Source organism: Trichomycterus rosablanca, chromosome 9, assembly GCF_030014385.1.
Source record: "Trichomycterus rosablanca isolate fTriRos1 chromosome 9, fTriRos1.hap1, whole genome shotgun sequence".
Taxonomy (NCBI): Eukaryota; Metazoa; Chordata; class Actinopteri; order Siluriformes; family Trichomycteridae; genus Trichomycterus; species Trichomycterus rosablanca.
In genome coordinates this window covers 18198027-18218632 of record NC_085996.1, presented here as the reverse complement: position 1 = coordinate 18218632, position 20606 = coordinate 18198027, and the positions used below count along the sequence as shown (strand labels likewise).

Sequence of the window (20606 nt, the reverse complement as noted above, 5' to 3'; positions counted from 1 at the left end):
GAGGCGTCCTGAGTCAGCTGCGAGGACCCTTGAGAAGAGGCGTCCGGAGTCAGCTGCGAGGACCCTTGAGAAGAGGCGTCCGGAGTCAGCTGCGTGGAGCCTGGCGAAGAGGCTTCGGGAGTCAGCTGCGAGGACCCTTGAGAAGAGGTGTCCGGAGTCAGCTGCGAGGACCCTTGAGAAGAGGCGTCCGGAGTCAGCTGTGAGGACCCTTGAAAAGAGGCATCCGGAGTCAGCTGCGAGGACCCTGGAGAAACTCCTTGAATCAGCTGTGAGGACCCTGGAAAGGCGTCCAAAGTCAGCTGCGAAAACACTGGAGAAACATCATTAACCAGCTGCGAGGACCCTGGAGAGGCGTCCGGAATCAGCTGCGAAAACACTGGAGAAACTTTGCGAATCAGCTGCGAAAACACTGGAGAGGCGTCAGAAGTCAGCTGCTTGAACCCTGGAGGGACGTCGTGAATCAGCTGCTTGAACCCTGGAGGGACATCGTGAATCAACTGCTGGAAATCTAAAGATTCGGCAGTTGCTTGGAACCTGAAGATTCATCTTGAATCAGCGTCTTGGAACCTGGTGAGGTTTCTTGAATCAGCTGCTTGGAACCTGAAGGGGCATCTGGAGTCAGCAACAGGTTTCTTGGGTAAAAAACCCAACTTAAAGATAACTCAGATTTGGTAGACTCTGACTGATTGACTGGAGGACCCGAGACTACAACCAAATTCTCTTTAAAATCCTGATCTGCTGACTGACACTTGAAACTGACAGAGACAGATGAACATGGAACATGACTAAAACTAGAACTCATGGAACCCGACTTAGAGACATGACTAACTTGAACAGACGGACAAGACATGACAGACTGACTGACTGGATCAGACAAACTTGAACTAATGGAATCCGACAACGCAACAGAACGGATCTGGACAGACCGACTAGAAACAGACAAGATCGACGGACTAACAGAATTAACTGGACTAAACGCAGTGGCTGGACGAGTCTGAACTAGCGAACAGGACATGGACTGGACTGAACTAGACACTGGCGAACATGACCGAACTGGCAGGATACAGTCATAAACTTTCCTAGACAAAGACTTAAACTGACTATGAGTCAAGGAAACAGACGGAACCGGCAGAGGACTCACCCGAACCCGAGTACCTGAAACTGGCAAACATGACATGGACTGAACTTGCATGGTACGGCCATGGACTTTCTTAGACACTGACTTAGGCTGACTAGGGGTCACCAATGGGTACAGGAGGTTGGGAAAACCTCCCTACACCAAACTGGTAGGGGTTGCTTGGTGAAAATTCAATTTGCATGAGGCCCTCAAACACTTGCACCCAGTTCAGCTCAGCTCCCCCTTCAGACCATAGCTTCCTAGCCCATTCACGAGCTTCACCCCTCAGCCGAGACATCATGAACAATACTTGTTTCTCAGAGGGCTGAGGGTCGCTGAGGTACTGCAGGTAGAGCTTGCACTGACGAAGGAAGCTTTCAACACCGAGGTTGCTTCCATCATAAGGAGCTGGCCTACTAAGCGTGCAGGTCTGAGGGAAACCAATGGAGTCATAGTCCGGGAACGCTTGAACAAAAAACATCTCGCTGTGTCCAAAGAGGGGAACTATTATGTAACGCGGGGTCTAAGGACTGAGACAAGAGGGGCGAACACTGTAGTTCCTCTGATTTAAATACCAGCTTACACCAGTTAAACATTATACTTTATTTATTTGTGATAGATGGCTCATGTGAGGATTTGCAGGGCCATATCTGAGAAAAGTTCTTTATTTAGTTGGTAAGATAGAGGGCAGTATAAGCATGTTAAGCACGTTTTGTGTGCAGTTTGTGCGACCTGGGAATTTTCACATTTCTGTTATTCTGTTTTAATAAAGTTTATATTTCATCAATTTTCCTAAGCTTAACAGAAAGAGCTTGTTCTTGAGGGGGCAGTCAAAGCGAATTCAGACAAAGCCAGAGAGCTAAAAAGATAATGTTTAGCAATCTCAGACATGGGAAATGCCAGAAGTTAATTTGCATAATCTGAATTGGCCACAAAGAAATTAGAAAGCAATTAACTGTCAGTGGGTATCTCCTAATGTCTGTTCCACTTGCAAAATGAAGACTATTGCCCAATAAAAAAAATTTTTGTAACTCTTGACCAATTTTCATAATGACAACATTGCAAAGTGGTAAATGCTTTACTGTCCCAACTTTTTTGGAATGTGTTGCAGGCATAAAATGCAGGAATGGATGTTTATTAATAAATTAAATGAAGTTGACCAGACAAATCATTCTGTCTGCAATGAAAAAAAGGTCAAAATAAATGTAAGAAACTCTGTTTTTTATTATTTGCATTTTCCATGCTGTCCCAACTTTTTCTGATTTGGGGTTGTAATAAAATACAAACTTTAGAGTACGTAGTAATCTCTTGTGTACTGCTTATGAAAAAACATTAATTGTCCTTGATCGTCGAAGTTAACAAGTCGATCTACAATACAGTTTTGAACTTTATTCTGACTGATGTGCTTATCTGGCCCAGAAAAAAATATACATTGTATCATCCAGTAGTGAAAAGAAGGAGGAAGAAGAGGTTTTGGGCAGGAGAATGAGAATGCCATGCCGGTGTCATTGTATGTTGTACTACCTTTGAAACAACAGGTTGAAAACCCTGATATAGTGTAATTAGAAAACATTGGTCGTATGCATGCCATAATGTTTGTGCATACTGGAATGCTGTCTGAGAGGAAAAAAACAACCCAAACAAAAACAGCTTGCACCCATGCGTACTGAATGAAAATCCAAATTTGTTCTGACTGCTGTTCAAGAAAATTATGAACTAATACAATGTCAACTACAACTCCAAATCAGAAAAAGTTGGGACAGCATGGAAAATGCAAATGATAAAAAAACACAGAGTTTCTTACATTTACTTTGACTTTTATTTGATTGCAGACAGGATGAACATGAGATATTTCATGTTTTATCTGCTCAATTTCATTTTATTTATTAATAAACATCCATTTTGCATGTTGCATTTCAGGCCTGCAACACATTCCAAAAAAAGTTGGGACAGTAAAGCATTTACCACTTTGTAATGTTGCCATTCCTTTTCACCACACTTAAAATACATTTTGGCACTGAGGATACCAAGTGATTTAGTGTTTCAGCTTTTATTTTGTCCCATTCTTCCTGCAAACACGTCTTAAGATGTGCAACAGTACGGGGTCGTCGTTGTTGCATTTTTCATTTCAAAATTCTCCACACATTCTCTATTGGGGACAGGTCGGGACTGCAGGCAGGCCAGTCCAGTATCCGTACCCTCTTCTTCCGCAGCCATGCCTTTGTAATGTGTGCAGCATGTGGTTTTGCATTGTCTTGTTGAAAAATGCATAGACGTCCCTGGAAAAGATGACGTCTTGAAGGCAGAATATGTTGCTCTAAGATCTTAATGTACTTTTCTGCATTAATGCTGCCATCACAGAAGTGTAAATGACCTTTACCAAGGGCACTGACACAGCCCCATACCATGACAGACCCTGGCTTTTGGACTTGTTGCTGATAACAGTCTGGATGGTCCGGAGCACACAGCATCTATTTTTCCCAAAAAAAGACCTGGAATGCTGATTCATCTGACCACAATACACGTTTCCACTGTGTGATGGTCCATCCCTCTGAGCCCAAAGAAGTTGACGCCGCTTCTGGACATGGTTAATATAAGGCTTCTTGTTTGCACAGTAAAGTTTTAAGTGGCATTTGTGCATATAACTCTGTATTGTAGTGCTTGACAAAGATTTGCCAAAGTAACCCCTTGCACATGTGGTTATATCAGCTATGGTTGAGTGGCGGTTCTTGACGCAGTGCCGTCTGAGGGATCGAAGATCTCGGGCGTTCAGCTTAAGCTTGCGCTCTTGGCCTTTACACACTGAAAGTCCTCCAGATTCCTTAAATTGTTTAATGATATTATGCACTGTAGAAGGAGAAATATGCAAATCCCTTCCAATCTTCGTTTTTGTAACAAACCATAATTACAAACACATGTTGACATTACCTGTTTGGAATCACATCATTATTTAGTTTTTTCACCTCATTACTAGCCCTAAACTGCCCCCGTCCCAACTTTTTTTGGAATGTGTTGCAGGCCTTAAATGCAGGAATGAGAGTGTATTATAAAATGTAATGAAGTTGGGCAGACAAAACATGAAATATCTTGGGTTTATACTGTCTGCAATTTAATAAAAGTCAAAGTAAATGTAAGGAACACTGTGTTTTTTATTATTTGCATTTTCCATACTGTCCCAATGTTTTCTGATTTAGGGTTGTAACATTAAAAAAAATTTAGTCAAGCTTTAAGGTGCTGATTTTTAGGACACTGTGACTGAGAACAGTGACACCCCTGTTCCAGCTGCTTCTAATTTATTCCTGTGGACAACTGTTCATAGAAATTATCATGGCACATATGATTACCTAGAAATGGCACCATGTGGCAGTCTTGACTCATTAAAATACAAGCCGAGATGTGAGATCTGCACGCACAGAGTTTTTAAACCTTCCTGTTGTTGTGGTTTTGTCTAAAGAGTCTATTGCCTGCTTCCCCAATTGATAATGCCCACTGCACTGGCAAGCCTAACACACTCTTGGTAAGGTCCACATTTGTTTGAGTAGATAGAGTATGTGCACAACATTAACAGAAATCTGCATTAAAAACAGCATTCAGCATCAGCACCCAAACTTTGATCGCATACACAGATTGCCCTACTATAATTTAACATTTACAAATAACTAGTAACTAAATAACTGTACAAACAACAGTGTTATACTAAAAGCTTTTATTATTTAATTTCTGCATTCAGAACTATATACAGAATTACAAGTTCTTCCAGCAGGGCAGGACAGTGGCTCGGTGGGTAGCACTGTCGCCTCACAGCAAGAAGTTTGATACCCAGGTGGAGCGGTCCGGGTCTTTTCTGTGTGGATTTTGCATATTCTCTTGTGTCTGCATGGGTTTCCTCCAGTTTCCTCCCACAGTCCAAAGACATGAAGTCAGGTTGATTGGAGCTACTAAAAATGCCCTGGGGTGTAAATGTAAATGTGTGTGTGTGTGTGTGTGTGTGTGTGTATGTATGTATGTATGTGTGTGTTTGCTTTGTGACCTGTCTACCTTTCGCCCAAGTGAATTATACCTACCACAGCGACTAATCATACCTACCCAGTCAATCATACCTACCTCGACCCTAAACATCAATTAAAGCACAGTTAAGGACTTCATTCTGGGTTCTTCTGCTGTTCCTGCTGAAGAAAATATAGAAAAAAAAAAAAAAAAACACTGCTTAGAACTTTGACATGGTGAGATAAAAAACAAGCAAAGTGGAAACTCCTTCACACTCGTCCAGCTGTACCCATTTAACATCTTCACAAAAGGAGCCATCCAGTCCACACAGGTGGAGATAGTGTCCCATTGCAGACCTGACATAGAGAACCATACACACACACCTCAGCTACTGTCCCCAATTTTGGCAATTTAAAAATGATTTTACGTGGTCTTGACCAGAAGTGGTCTTGACTACAGTCCCTCGTGTGCTGTATTCATGGCATTACATAATACTATTTAGAAGCTAGGTGCAATTTTATATTGTAATAGTAAAAGTTGATGAACGTACCAGTTACTCTCTCCACCGTTTTAGCTGAGCTGAAGTAATAAACGCTGCAGCAGCCAGAACTCTGTATTGGTAGTCCAGGGAGGTGATGTCCAGTATACACATATCCAGCAAAAGAGAGGATTTCATTATGAATATGGCTACACAGTACTGTAATTACTACATGTAAAATGGTATAAAAGTTACACACCTGTATAAAAACTGACACACAAAGAATTTATGGCAGTCCCTCAAAGCGTCGACTTGAGTGTACAGTTTTAACCAGGAAACTGCTGTTTGGGGAGGCAGATGCCAATTCAGTGCCTTCAGGATCACACATTCCATGTCCCGTATCTCACTCCCATTGCAGAGTGAGATACAGAACAGGTAGGTGCCCTGAGATTAAGAGAGGTAAAACAGTGTTAGCTTCATATTTATTCAAAATCTATTACAAATAATGGCAAAGTCATTTACTTACCTCCACTTTAGCTGCTATGTATAGTGATGCTGTGGCAATTAGTTGCAGCTGGTTTGTTCCAATGTCCATCTGCGTCATCATAAATCAATCAAAGATCCCCTGTGCCAAGTAAAAAGCCTCATACTGAAGTTTACACGCTTCACACACCTAAACAGAACCAGAAAATCATTTGCAATAAGTCAAAAAATGTTATGGCATATTGCACACCTTTACAACAAGAAGCTATGACTTTGCAGGTACAAACTCTAAATCACAAACCTGTGTAAGGTAATCCAGAATGTTGCTTCTCATAAGGAGTTTGAATCTGAGATGCTGTTCCATGTAGCTTTTATCATGGATGTACTTCAACTCCTTGGTCAGCATGTTGTTCCACACATCTTCCGAGTCAGCCCAACTATCAGAAGAAAATACAACATTTTATGATTTAGCAGCACAAAAGCAGATGGAAGTGGACACAAAAACTCATAATGAGCATTGCTGATTATGCTCACAGTACTAACAGCAGTGTAATCATGTTGGAACTCTTACCTGAGACATGGCATGACACTCGGTGGAAAGTGGTTTGAATCAGACTGGTCACTTGTCTCTGCCAGTTTATTTTTGTACCGCTGGTTCTACAAAAGAGCAGACATACAGTGGGGTCAAAAAGTATTTAGTCAGCCACTGATTGTCCTACTTAGAAAGATGAGAGAGATCTGTAATTTTCATCATAGGTACACTTCAACTATGAGAGACAAAATGAGAAAAAAAAAATCCAGGAAATCACATTGTAGGATTTGTAAAGAATTTATTTGTAAATTATGGTGGAAAATAAGTATTTGGTCAATAACAAACAAGCAAGATTTCTGGCTCTCACATACCTGTAACTTATTCTTTAAGAAGCTCTTCTGTCCTCCACTCGTTACCTGTATTAATGGCACCTGTTTGACCTCGTTATCTGTATAAAAGACACCTGTCCACAGCCTCAAACAGTCAGACTCCAAACTCAACCATGGCCAAGACCAAAGAGCTGTCGAAGGACACCAGGAAGAAAATTGTAGACCTGCACCAGGCTGGGAAGAGTAAATCTACAATAGGCAAGCAGGTTGGTGTGAATAAATCAACTGTGGGAGCAATTGTAAGAAAATGGAAGACATACAAGACCATTGATAATCTCCCTTGGGGTCAAGATCTCATCCCGTGGGGTCAAAATGATCATGAGAACGGTGAGCAAAAATCCCAGAACTACATAGAGGGACCTGATGAATGACCTGCAGAGAGCTGGGACCAAAGTAACAAAGGCTACCATCAGTAACACACTACGCCGAGAGGGACTCAAATCCTGCAGTGCCATTCGTGTCCCCCTGCTTAAGCTAGTACATGTCCAGGCCCGTCTGAAGTTTGCCAGAGAGCATATGGATGATCCAGAAGAGGATTGGGAGAATATCATGTGGTCAGATGAAACCAAAATGGAACTTTTTGGTAAAAACTCAACTTGTCGTGTTTGGAGGAAGAAGAAAAACTCAAGAACACCATACCTACTGTGAAGCATGGGGGTGGAAACATCATGCTTTGGGGCTGTTTTTCTGCAAAGGGGACAGGACGACTGATCCGTGTTAAGGGAAGAATGAACGGGGCCATGTATCGTGAGATTTTAAGCCAAAACCTCCTTCCATCAGTGAGAGCATTGAAGATGGAACGTGGCTGGGTCTTCTAGCATGACAATGATCCCAAACACACCGCTCGGGCAATGAAGGAGTGGCTCCGTAAAAAGCATTTCAAGGTCCTGGAGTGGTCTAGCCAGTCTCCAGGCCTCAACCCCATAGAAAATTTGTGGAGTCCGTGTTGCCCAGCGACAGCCCCAAAACATCACTGCTCTAGAGGAGATCTGCATGGAGGAATGGGCCAAAATACCAGCTACAGTGTGTGCAAACCTGGTGAAGACTTACAGGAAACGTTTGACCTCTGTCATTGCCAACAAAGGTTATGTTACAAAGTATTGAGTTGAACTTTTGTTATTGACCAAATACTTATTTTCCACCATAATTTACAAATAAATTCTTTAAAAATCCTACAATGTGATTTCCTGGATTTTTTTTTCTCATTTTGTCTCTCATAGTTGAAGTGTACCTATGATGAATTACAGACCTCACTCATCTTTCTAAGTAGGAGAACTTGCACAATCAGTGGCTGACTAAATACTTTTTGGCCCCACTGTATGCAATTAGTAAAAATGAATAAATACATTTTTACTGGCTAATGCAACCATTAATACATCATTAATAATGGAAATAGTGCATGTATAGTTTTACAGAAAGAAATTATATGTTGTAAATGGATATTACTAATAAATATTAAGCTCACCCACCTGAATTTCAGATGCATTTACTTTCTTGGCCGCAGGGGTTTTACCTTTGCATGGCTGAGAAAAATAGCAATATAAAGACTGAACCCATTTTGCAAATAATCTAACAAGCCAGTTAGCTACCTCTGCTTTTCTCTTCCTTAAACATCCAGTACGCTGGTCTGCTGCTGCAGGGTTAGATGATTCTCCTGAGGTCTTCTTGGATCTAAAAAAAAAAAATAATAATAATATTTGTAAAACTGATCTCCACCATGTCTTTTTAGGCTGTGCTACAACAACCTTTCTCACCTTTGCATTATTCTAACAGGTTCCAAAAGTTATCTGATATTTCTGTAAAACAAAACAGTGTTATATTTGCAAGAAGAATTTTCCAGATCAGACAGCACAAACACCTACATACACAAACACCAACTAGGGTAACATAGCGAGTCAGTACACTAGTAGATATAGGTACATATTAAAATATTTATGGGTGATTCTTCAGTTGCGGGCTCTTTTGACCATCTTAACTTTTGAAAAATAAAATGTGTTAAATTTTTTTTTGATTATGTCAAAATAATGTTTACATGCTTCAAAGTAAAGATTTAATGATGGCTAAAATTGAAGAACAATTGAAGAAATTGAAGTAAATTGTCATTACCATCACAACTTCAAAAACACATTTTTTAACATGAAAACCATTATTATTAATAATAATAATATAATAATAATAATTAATAACAATTAAAATATTATTACTAATAATAAATATTATTGTTATTATTTTTATTATTATTATTAAACCATTATTTATCAAAACAACGTTGCAAAGGGTAAGGTGTTCGGACACCTGTAGACCCCATTCTATACGCGTTTGTGCTTCTTCGGTATGTCAGATTGGTGCAATGCCTATTCAACTTAAACGTTTTGTTTTAGCCCTACTATTTAGTTAAATAATATGCGGATTGAGACGTGACCCACTGAAGCTAAACGTAAATCTATAGAAACGGACTGGTAATTATTAGCGAATTATTTCTAATTGGCTCTTTGAGTCATATAAAACAGACTGCTTCGAGCAGCTCAATACAGCTCAGTATTACATATAAGCAGGGGCGGATCTAGAAAAATATTCATGGGGTGGCGAGAGGGGGGCAGGAATTTTTGAGGGGTGGCAACATATGGCAGACGTATTTATACTGAATTTAATCACAGTTTGATGAGAAATAGTATGTACACACTTCAAAAGGGTCAGAGTGGCAGCGTTGCAGCCAGCATTTGTACAAGAAGAAACTATCCAAAGAAAAACGTACCCATGAAGATCTATGGACTGAGCTGTACTAAGGTGAGCATAAATACACTGTGGAAATAAATGGGTCATGGCACTCAAACAAGGTACTGGACATTGCTTTTATTTTTTACTCGAAACACACATTCTCCCCATTTGTCCCTTAGTAGCTTGAACAGATTTATACTGTATATACGAAAGAGACATTAAAAACAACAACAATAACAACAACACTATAACAGCTGAATGCGGCGATTTCCATTTTGCTCAGCAAAACGCTTAACAAATTTATCTAGGTCTAATGCTTTTGTGCGTTTTGATTCAATGCTGAGTACAGCCAAACTTGATAGTCTCTTTTCTGTCATAGTAGACCGCAAATAAGTCTTTATGAGCCTGAGAGATGAAAAACTTCGTTCACAGGATGCACTGCTCACAGGTAAAACAACTGCTATTTTACACAACCTGAACAACTCATAAAAAACATCCTGGTATGGGTCCAAAAACTGAGTGAACTCCATTAAAGTGGTAGGACTCTCCTTTTCCCCCTTTTTTCTGTCTAGTACTCTTTTTGTCTGATGTAACTCGTGTTTGAGATCCTCAATATTTGAATCATAAGCTTCAGCCAATAACAGAACAGCCTCCTCCCTCAAAAAAGTTGGACTTGACGGATTTAGTGCCTGGACACCCTGCATAATTTTACAATTTGTGTTAGAAAATCTTCTTCCTATTTCTCCAATCATGTTATCCAGAACTGGATAGTACACAGAGACACAAAAGGTGTGTTTGCTATCTGGAACTACATGCTGTCCCAAGGTGGAGTGGATGACAGTATCCTGAAGCACCTTTGTTGTCTGTCTTGGCCTCTTTGGTTTTCGCTGAGTTGTATCAATGTTACTTCGCTGACATAAATCTAGTGTTTTACTCCACATTTCCTCAAAAGAGGTTTGACTACGGTACTGGACCAGTGTCTCTTTAAGTGCTTCAATAAGTTCAACAGCCTTGGCATAGTCCACTGTTTTAGACTGGAGCATGTCTGATAAAAATTTGGAGTCACTCAGGACCTTTTTGAACAGAACAAGAGATCCAGCAAAATTCAGATCAATTTGAGCCAATATCCCTCTTGCTTCAACAGCTCTTTGTGGATGGTTCTCAGATGCGATCTCTTCAAGCACCTGTACTATTGCAGGCAACCTGTCCATAACATTGCGACATGCTATGTGCCTACAGGCCCAACGTGTATCACTTAGCTGTTGGAGTTCCCTTGGTGCACCATCAAACATCTCCCGCTGCACTTCCAGCCATTTGTTATGTACATAAGACCCAGACATGAATACATACAGTCGTTCCAATAATGAGAAGAAGTTTCCTGCATCTGCCACACTTTTTACAGCGTCTACTATAACTAAGTTCAAGCAGTGTGCACTACAGTGAACATAGAAGGCATGTTTGGCTACTTCTTTTATTTTTGCTTGAACACTTGCATGTGCCCCGCGCATCACTGCCGCGCCATCATAGCCCTGGCCTACAAAGTTTTTCTTGTACTCCAGCCCATGCTTCTCAAGGAAGCATATAATCTTGTCACTTAAGCTGGCAGCATCCAGGTGTTCTGCCACTTCAAACTCCAGAAAGCTCTCATGAACCACACCGTTGTAAAAATATCTCAGAACAAATTATATTTGCTCTTTTTTCTTAACATCTTTAGTTTCATCAACAATAACTGAAAACTGCTTGCTCGTTTTAACTTCCTGGATGATTTCCTCTTTGACCATTGCAGCCAAGCACTCAAGTATTTCATTCTGTATTGTTTTACTGGTGTATTTTGCATTTTTAACTTGTTGTTCAAGTCTTTTTTTAATGATGGGGTTATGGTTACCCAGCAAGTCTAACACAGACAGAAAAACACCCTTTTTTCTGAGTCGAGATACTCCCTGTGCTATGTTTTCTGTGGCTGTTAGAACTAAAATTTCAGCTAATGTTTTAATGTAGTATTGATTTTCAGCCACCTGCTTCTTTTTTTACTCATCCATTAGTCCAAACATTGAGGTATTTTTATCCATAATTTTCTTGTTCTCTGTCCATGCAAACATTGCATTTACATGGCCTTCAGATCTGGCATGAGAACAGAAACCACTGTCTTTCATTGTAGCCTTTTTCCAGTTACGATAACCCTCGAATGAGGTGAAAACAGTCCTTGGAGCATCGGGGAGGGAAAAATGCCTACAAGCAAAACAGTAAGCTGCATCTTTGGATTGCGAGTATTCTAACCAGGGATGAGATTTGTACCAGTCGCTGCGGAAGCTTCTCCTGGCTCCTCCCTGGAGGGTCTTAGGGAAACTCTCTCGCATTGGCTGCACTGGCACCTCACACCTGGACTTGGATACGTCTAGAAGATGGAGGGGAGGAAAGATTCAAACTGTATTACATCTGAACTAATAATACAATATAACAACTAGTAAAAACATAATCAATTTGGAACTGTCATTGATTAGTTATAACTATCAGACTGTGTTAGCACACACTAACATTTTAGCCTGGAGAGTATTTTTAGGTTTATTTGTGTAATTTTGGAATTTAACCTTAGCAATAGATCTAAAATACATTGTACACAAAATATTAAAACTCTGTCCCCATCTCATCACACTTTCACACTTACAAGTTTCCCCAATTATTCATATTTAAGCAAACATGAATATTTATATTTATTTGAAGAAGTCTAAGCAATGTCTCTTAAATACACCTTACAGCAAAATGTCCGTTTTTGTCATTTGTTGTTCTTATTCATATGTAACTTAGTAATCTATGCAGCAACAATTTCCATACCATGTGGACCAGCTCGACTGGAGATCGTTGGTGATGGCTCAGGCACTCTCCTTTCCCTTTCACTGTCTGAGCCCTGTGTGTTATCTTGTCTCTCGCTTTCTCCCTCCTCCATATCTTCACCGCTATGGTGTTCTCCTACCTCCTCCTGTCCCTGGTTGCCTTGGCCTATTCTATCTCTGTCACGTTTCTGTTGCCCTCCTCTCTCTCCTTCCACCTTATCCTTCTCTTCTCTCTCTCCTTCCACCTCTTTTATCTCTCCTTCCACCTTATCCTTCTCTTCTCTCTCTCCTTCCACCTCATCTTCACTGTTTACCTTGCTCGGTTGTTCATTTTCTATTTCTGTCGCCTCTCTCTTTGGTGAGAAAAAACTATGTATGCTACCCTTCCTCTTCATTTCTGTAAGATTCAAAGTAACATTCAATGTTTTCCTTGACAGACGTTGAATCAATATTAGCTTTTATAGCCTACTTTACACAGAACTAACGTCAGACCTAGCTAACATTACATGTTTACAGACATCCCAAATCTCCCGAAAGTTTCGGGAGTCTCCCGCATATACATAGCGGCTCCCTGATGCCCCCAAGTCAGATAAAATCTCCCGGAATCTAGAACGAGCGGCCAAGAGCGCGCGAGCGCGCACACACACACACACACACACACACACACACACACACACACACACGTGCATGCAGGCGACACAGACCTTTTTTCCCATCGCGTATTAAATCTGTTATCTGATATACAATCTAGTGCACTATGTAGGGAACATAAATCAATTGTCTTATATACAGTCTAGTGCACTATGTAGGGAACATAAATCAATTGTCTAATATACAGTCTAGTGCACTGTGTAGGAAACATAAATCAATTGTCTTATATACAGTCTAGTGCACTATGTAGGGAACATAAATCAATTGTCTAATATACAATCTAGTGCACTATGTAGGGAACATAAATCAATTGTCTAAAATACTGTCTACTGCACTATGTAGGGAACATAAATCAATTGTCTTATATACAGTCTAGTGCACTATGTAGGGAACATAAATCAATTGTGTAATATACAGTCTAGTGCACTGTGTAGGAAACATGAATCAATTGTCTTATATACAGTCTAGTGCACTATGTAGGGAACATAAATCAATTGTCTAATATACAATCTAGTGCACTATGTAGGGAACATAAATCAATTGTCTAAAATACTGTCTAGTGCACTATGTAGGGAACATAAATCAATTGTCTAATATACAGTCTAGTGCACTGTGTAGGGAATATAAATCAATTGTCTAATATACAGTCTACTGCACTATGTAGGGAACATAAATCAATTGTCTAATATACAATCTAGTGCACTGTGTAGGGAACATAAATCAATTGTCTAATATACAGTCTAGTGCACTGTGTAGGGAATATAAATCAATTGTCTAATATACAATCTAGTGCACTGTGTAGGGAACATAAATCAATTGTCTAATATACAATCTAGTGCACTGTGTAGGGAACATAAATCAATTGTCTAATATACAATCTAGTGCACTATGTAGGGAACATAAATCAATTGTCTAATATACAATCTAGTGCACTATGTAGGGAACATAAATCAATTGTCTAATATAGTCTAGTGCACTATGTAGGGAACATAAATTAATTGTCTAATATACAGTCTAGTGCACTATGTAGGGAACATAAATCAATTGTCTAATATACAGTCTAGTGCACTATGTAGGGAACATAAATCAATTGTGTAATATACTGTCTAGTGCACTATGTAGGGAACATAAATCAATTGTCTAATATACAGTCTAGTGCACTATGTAGGGAACATAAATCAATTGTCTAATATACAATCTAGTGCACTGTGTAGGGAACATAAATCAATTGTCTAATATACAATCTAGTGCACTGTGTAGGGAACATAAATCAATTGTCTAATATACAATCTAGTGCACTATGTAGGGAACATAAATCAATTGTCTAATATACAATCTAGTGCACTGTGTAGGGAACATAAATCAATTGTCTAATATACAGTCTAGTGCACTATGTAGGGAACATAAATTAATTGTCTAATATACAGTCTAGTGCACTATGTAGGGAACATAAATCAATTGTCTAATATACAGTCTAGTGCACTATGTAGGGAACATAAATCAATTGTGTAATATACTGTCTAGTGCACTATGTAGGGAACATAAATCAATTGTCTAATATACAGTCTAGTGCACTATGTAGGGAACATAAATCAATGGTGTAATATACTGTCTAGTGCACTATGTAGGGAACATAAATCAATTGTCTAATATACAGTCTAGTGCACTATGTAGGGAACATAAATCAATTGTCTAATATACAATCTAGTGCACTGTGTAGGGAACATAAATCAATTGTCTAATATACAGTCTAGTGCACTATGTAGGGAACATAAATCAATTGTCTAATATACAGTCTAGTGCACTATGTAGGGAACATAAATCAATTGTCTAATATACAGTCTAGTGCACTATGTAGGGAACATAAATCAATTGTCTAAAATACTGTCTAGTGCACTATGTAGGGAACATAAATCAATTGTCTAATATACTGTCTAGTGCACTATGTAGGGAACATAAATCCGTTATCTGATATACAATCTTTCACACAATCTAGTGCACTATGTAGTACACATTAATGTGTTTGTGACACAAACAGTTAACTTAGTAGCTCAGTTAGCAGCTCCTAAAAGTTCTGTTATCACCCATATCCTTTGGTGTGTGCGAAAAGTTTTTTAGCTGTTTTTTTTGGGCTTAGGGGGTCAGGGTCGTGGTCCGGGGGTACCTCCCTGAAATTAGTTTTTGCAACTTGGGATGTCTGTGTATAGTTAGCGAAATAATAATAATAATAATAATAATAATAATACATTTTATTTATATAGCGCTTTTCAAGATACTCAAAGACGCTTTACATAAGACAAATAATCAAAACAAATACGTACATACACCATACAAATCATAGTACAAAATCAAAATAGTACATCAACATCAAGAATAATTAAGATAAAAACAAAGACAGCAGCATAAGACAGTTCATTAAAAATTAGCTAAATTATGAGAGAGAACAACAAATATAGAACAATTTCTTAAAATTAGACAGAAACAGGACAGATTTACATGCAATCAGGAAACTGAAAACTTTACAAGTTTTAGGATCTAGGACTTCACATTTCTGTCGTGATCTAAGTATAAAAACTATTAAAAAGAATAGCAAAAATAAAAGCATTTATTTCGTGTTGTTACAAGTTAAATGCCATATTGAATAGATGAGTTTTGAGAAGTGACTTGAATTTGGACAGGTCAGGACAATCTCGTAGGTGTTTGGGGAGAGCATTCCATAAAGATGGAGCAGCTATGGAAAAGGCCCTGTCACCCCAGGTCCGGTGCTTGGTCCTAGAGGGTATGGACAGTAGGTTAGCCTCAGAAGAGCGAAGGCTACGGGAGGGAATGTGCTGATGGAGCAGGTCGGTGAGGTAGGATGGGGCCTGATTATGGAGAGCTTTGTGAGTGAATAGAAGAATTTTGAATTGAATGCGTTGAGCAACGGGAAGCCAATGAAGTTTTTGTAGAACAGGTGTAATATGATCACGGGAGCGAGTATGAGTAAGGAGGCGAGCAGCTGAATTCTGGATATACTGAAGTTTTTTTAGGATTTTGTTAGATGTACCATAAAGGATGCTATTGCAATAATCAATTCTGGATGTAATAAAAGCATGAATCAAGGTTTCGGCGGCAGAAAAGGAGAGTGATGGACGTAGACGTGCTATGTTTTTTAGATGAAAGAAAGCAGTTTTGGTGATGTGATTTACATGGCGGTCAAAAGAGAGGTTGCTATCAAAAATTACACCAAGATTTCGGATGTTAGAAGACGGAGACAAAGTGTCATTATCAATGGTAATTTGAAAATTTTTTGTGGTTTTTGCCAGGGTTGTAGGACCTACGATGATCATATCTGATTTTTCACAGTTTAATTTGAGGAAATTAGCTTTCATCCACAATTTCATTTCAGTGATGCAATTTGTCAGAGTGGAGTGAAGTTCAGTATTAATGGATTTGGAGGAGATGTAAAGCTGAATATCATCAGCATAGCAGTGGAAATGTAAACCATGCCGACGTATGATGTCACCAAGGGGGAGCATATAAAGAATAAACAAAAGGGGACCTAACACTGAGCCTTGGGGAACGCCTTGGGACAGTGGAGCAATGGCAGAACTACAATTGTTGATATTAACAAACTGTTGTCTGTTTACGAGATATGACCTTAACCACAAAAGGGCAGTACCAGTGATGTTGACAGAGGATTCAAGGCGGGACAGAAGAATGGAGTGATTAATGGTGTCAAAAGCTGCAGTAAGATCAAGGAGGACGAGAATATTAATTTGTCCAGAGTCTGAGGAAAGAAGAAGGTCATTTGTGACTTTGAGGAGGGCTGACTCAGTGCTGTGCTGGGGGCGGAAACCAGACTGAAATGATTCAAATAGATTATTGGAATTTAGGTGATCTTTGAGCTGTGAGGCAACAACACGTTCCAGTATTTTCGACAGAAATGGAAGATTGGAAATGGGCCGAAAGTTACTCATAATGTTAGAGTCAAGTCCAGGTTTTTTAAGTATGGGAGTAACAGCAGCCAATTTGAGTGATTGAGGGACTGAGCCAGAACTAAGAGAGGAATTGATTATCTCTGTGATAAGTGATGAGATAACTGGAAAACAACCCTTAACAAGTTTTGATGGAGCAGGATCCAAAACACAAGTGGAGCTTCGCATCCCTGTTAAGATCTCAGATAGGTCCAAATGAGACACAGGTGAGAACTGAGACAGAGGCTGGGTAATAAATTGAGGTGAGATAAGCGGAGAAACAGAGATGACAGGGGAAACTGTCAGAAAATTGTGGATATTCTCAACTTTTGTTTGAAAAAATGAGAGGTAAGAGTTACACTTGTCAACTGTAAAGGAATTGGTAGTATTGTCAACTGGTTTGAGAAGTTTATTTATTGTGGAAAAGAGAGTCTTAGGATTTGTTGATCCAGCATGTATGAGTTCGGAATAGTAAGTGGATCGGGCTGCCGTAAGAGCGTCTTTGTAATGTTGAAGATAATCAGAATAAATCTGATAATGTACTGTTAGACCGGTTTTCTTATAAAGTCTTTCAAGCTGGCGTTTACGGGATTTCATTTGGTGAAGCTCAATTGTGTACCATGGTGCAGAATGACTAAATGAAACAAATTTGGTTCTCAAAGGAGCCAGCTCATCAAGACATGAGGCGAGTATGTCATTATAGTAATCGACAAGGTCAGATGAATTACTAGACAGTACAGGACAGACAGACATCTTTTTAACAAGAGAATCTGAGAAAGCAGAGGGAGAGATATATTGAAGATTCCTGAAGGATATTTTACGTTTAGCTCTAGTGATGGGCCTAGTGACCTCAATGTCCATGATGATTGTCAAATGATCAGAGACAGTAAGGTCATGGCTGGACGGCTGATGAACTAGGACACCAGTAGAGCAGACAAGGTCAAGAGTATGACCTTTTTTATGAGTTGGAAAATTTATATGTTGTGTGAAATTAAAACACTGTAACAATTCCAAAAATTCCCTGGCAAATTTACAGTTGTTGTCATCAATATGGATGTTAAAATCACCCATAAGCAGTACAGAGGATGAGAGGGCACTAAGCTGGGTTAAAAAATCTGAAAAATCAGAGAGAAAGGAAGCGTTTGGCTTTGGCGGACGATAAACTACAGCAGTGACCAGAGGAGTAGGCCCTGACAACTTGAAAGCCAGGTGTTCAAAAGAAAGAGCAGCAGGAAAAGACAAAGTGGTTATTTTAATATCATCCCTATAGACTGCAGCAACACCACCACCTCGCCCTTCCATACGAGGTTCATCAATATACGAGTATCCCATTGGCGTGGTCTGATTTAACGTAAAATAATCCAAGGGTTTATGCCAAGTTTCAGTGAGACAGAAAAAGTCTAGTTCACTGTCAGATATAAATTCACTGAGTACAGTACTTTTTGTGTTGAGTGAACGAACATTAAGCAATGCCATTTTCAAGTGGTATTGTTGTGTAGTTGGCTGTGAGGAACGAGGAAGAGAACGGAGATTTGCTAAGTCCACTCCGCGTTTCCCATCCCACTCCGTGGACAGCGTTGTCATGGAGACTACACCGCTACTGGTGTGCAAGGCAGCAGCGCTCTGATGACGTGTTTGCGGAGCGACAGTGCGCACGGCTGACCAGAAGGATGGAATAGCGTTACCGTTTCGAAGATAAACAAGCTTTCTCCGGGAGCCCCTGTGAATATAACGAGGCCGGCGAAGGAGTCCAAGCTGTTTGATGACTGAAATACACGATGGAGTAGTGCAGTTGTTGAACTTCCTCAGCTGGTCAACGGAATAGTTCAACATTGTGCCGATCCCAGGAAAACTCACCCAACCGTTCACCACCGGCCGCAGACGCGATGTACAGTAGAAAGAACAAAAAGTATCAAAAGCACAAATAAAAGTATCAAAAGTAACATAAAAGAAATAGATCCACAAGGTGTGTAAAAAGATGAAAACGAAAAACGATAAAAATACAATAAAATACGGTAACGGTAGCGGCAGCCAAATGCGCCAGCGTCCACCATCACCATGGCAACTGTTCTTCAACCTGATTTTTAACATCTCAAAATCAGCATCGCAACTATACTAGCACTGTGCTTTCATTATAATTTAATTTCTTGATAGATAGTTACTCAGTTTTTACCTTTTTCCTCCCGTGTCTCCTTTCCTCGCGACTCCTGGCTCCCTCGCTTCGCGCCAATCTGACGCGCTGCGCCTCTCTGACGTTATCTCGTGCTGCGTTCACTGCAGTCGGACATTGGAGATTCGCTTGTAAATGTCAAATTGGCCATAACTTTTATTTTAATTCGTTGCTGCCAACTGGGGTGGCAGCAGGGGTGGCAAGGCTTTCTTTTAGGGTGGCATGTGCCACCCTATGCCACCCCGGTAGATCCGCCCATGCATATAAGGACAATTTAAAACACTTTTTCGAGTTTAAACTCACTTCCACATGGTAACGTTTTGCTTAACGTGGTGATTCGTTGCTTAATATTACTTACCTTTAATATTTTTAAAATTATTTTATTAGCAGTTAGCTGCTAGTTAGTAGCAGCTAATCTGTCGGACTTTACTTTACTTTACACCTTTCTTGATACCCCCAGCAAAGCAGTCCAGAACCGGGGCTGCACCTGATCAAAAGCTTGTTGAAAACCCCACGCCTGAACTCGCAGTGGGTTTGATGAAGCGTTTCTGAGTTCTGATCTCATCCTCCGAACCGAGAGGTGTCGCTGACGCTGGGTTTGGCGCATGGAACGCGGAAGCGGCGGAGGGTTTTCCTGCACTTGTCATCTTTTGTGTTTATGTTCTTACTGTGGAAGCTGGGGTGGTTTTAGTGGAAGTGAAGTATGGCTCTTCCACCGCAATTAAAATTAATTCAGCACCATTTAAGAACCGCACAGGAACATGAAAACAGAGACCCCGTCGTTGCGTATTACTGTGAGTGTGCTGTTTTACTTCCTCAGCTTAGACACTGTGCTAACTGACTGGTTACTGAACTCAGTTCAGTGTTAGCAAGCCAGCCAGCTAGTTAACGAAGTTATAAAGATGACAGTTTAACTAATGCATTCTGTTAATAACACAACCATTCACGAATTCGTTTTTGACTTTCTTCTGGTACAAGCTTAGTAAGCAATTAACAGTAACGAGTTAGCTTCAATAACGTTTAGCTGTAATAAATAGTATTATAATACACGCCAGCTAGTTGTCCTGTTAGTACTGTATTATACAATTCTTTATTGTAACATTGTGTTTCTACGATTACATAATTAGATCAGAATTAAAACTCAAAGTTAGTTAGTTCCAGTGATTTGGGTGTCGTCTATACAGATATTTATATAAATAGTTTTAAGACAAATACAATAAAGCATATACAGGCGGAGGTGTGACTAATTTAACTAGGTCAATAATAAAGTGTCTTATTTTGTGTGACAACGCTG

General features: G+C 39.8%; 2 protein-coding genes and 1 pseudogene across 5 annotated transcripts in view; 1 reads left to right on the top strand and 2 right to left on the bottom strand.

The window, feature by feature from the left end:
- Window positions 1-5657: 5657 nt before the first annotated feature.
- On the bottom strand, window positions 5658-8748 carry LOC134320839 (G1/S-specific cyclin-E2-like; annotated as a pseudogene).
- On the bottom strand, window positions 8741-19562 carry LOC134320564 (uncharacterized). 3 transcript variants are annotated; one of them, XM_063002011.1, is made up of 4 exons: window positions 19316-19562; window positions 12537-12932; window positions 12000-12099; window positions 8741-8782 (listed from the first exon to the last, which is right to left on the bottom strand). In XM_063002011.1, coding segments are annotated over exons 2-4 (495 nt in total). In that variant the 5' UTR covers window positions 12931-12932; window positions 19316-19562; the 3' UTR covers window positions 8741-8781. The 3 variants fall into 3 exon arrangements, with proteins under 3 accessions (XP_062858081.1, XP_062858080.1, XP_062858079.1); XM_063002010.1 differs by lacking the exon at window positions 8741-8782 and having other exon boundaries at window positions 9825-12099; XM_063002009.1 differs by lacking the exon at window positions 8741-8782 and having other exon boundaries at window positions 9825-12099; window positions 19316-19382.
- Window positions 19563-19906: 344 nt separating this feature from the next.
- The window catches only part of vta1 (vesicle (multivesicular body) trafficking 1), a 49952-nt gene continuing 49252 nt past the window's right edge, over window positions 19907-20606 (top strand). Inside the window, exon 1 of one of the 2 annotated variants that reach the window (XM_063001209.1) lies at window positions 19907-20106. In XM_063001209.1, coding sequence (XP_062857279.1) covers window positions 20016-20106 — 91 coding nt within the window. In that variant the 5' untranslated portion in view covers window positions 19907-20015. The remainder of the gene's footprint in view (window positions 20107-20606) is intronic. The other variant, XM_063001208.1, reaches the window with a different exon arrangement.

What these genes read in the sequence shown, in the direction of transcription:
- LOC134320564 (XM_063002009.1), bottom strand. Translation starts at nt 11,212, where the DNA reads ATGCGCGGGGCACATGCAAGTGTTCAAGCAAAAATAAAAGAAGTAGCC.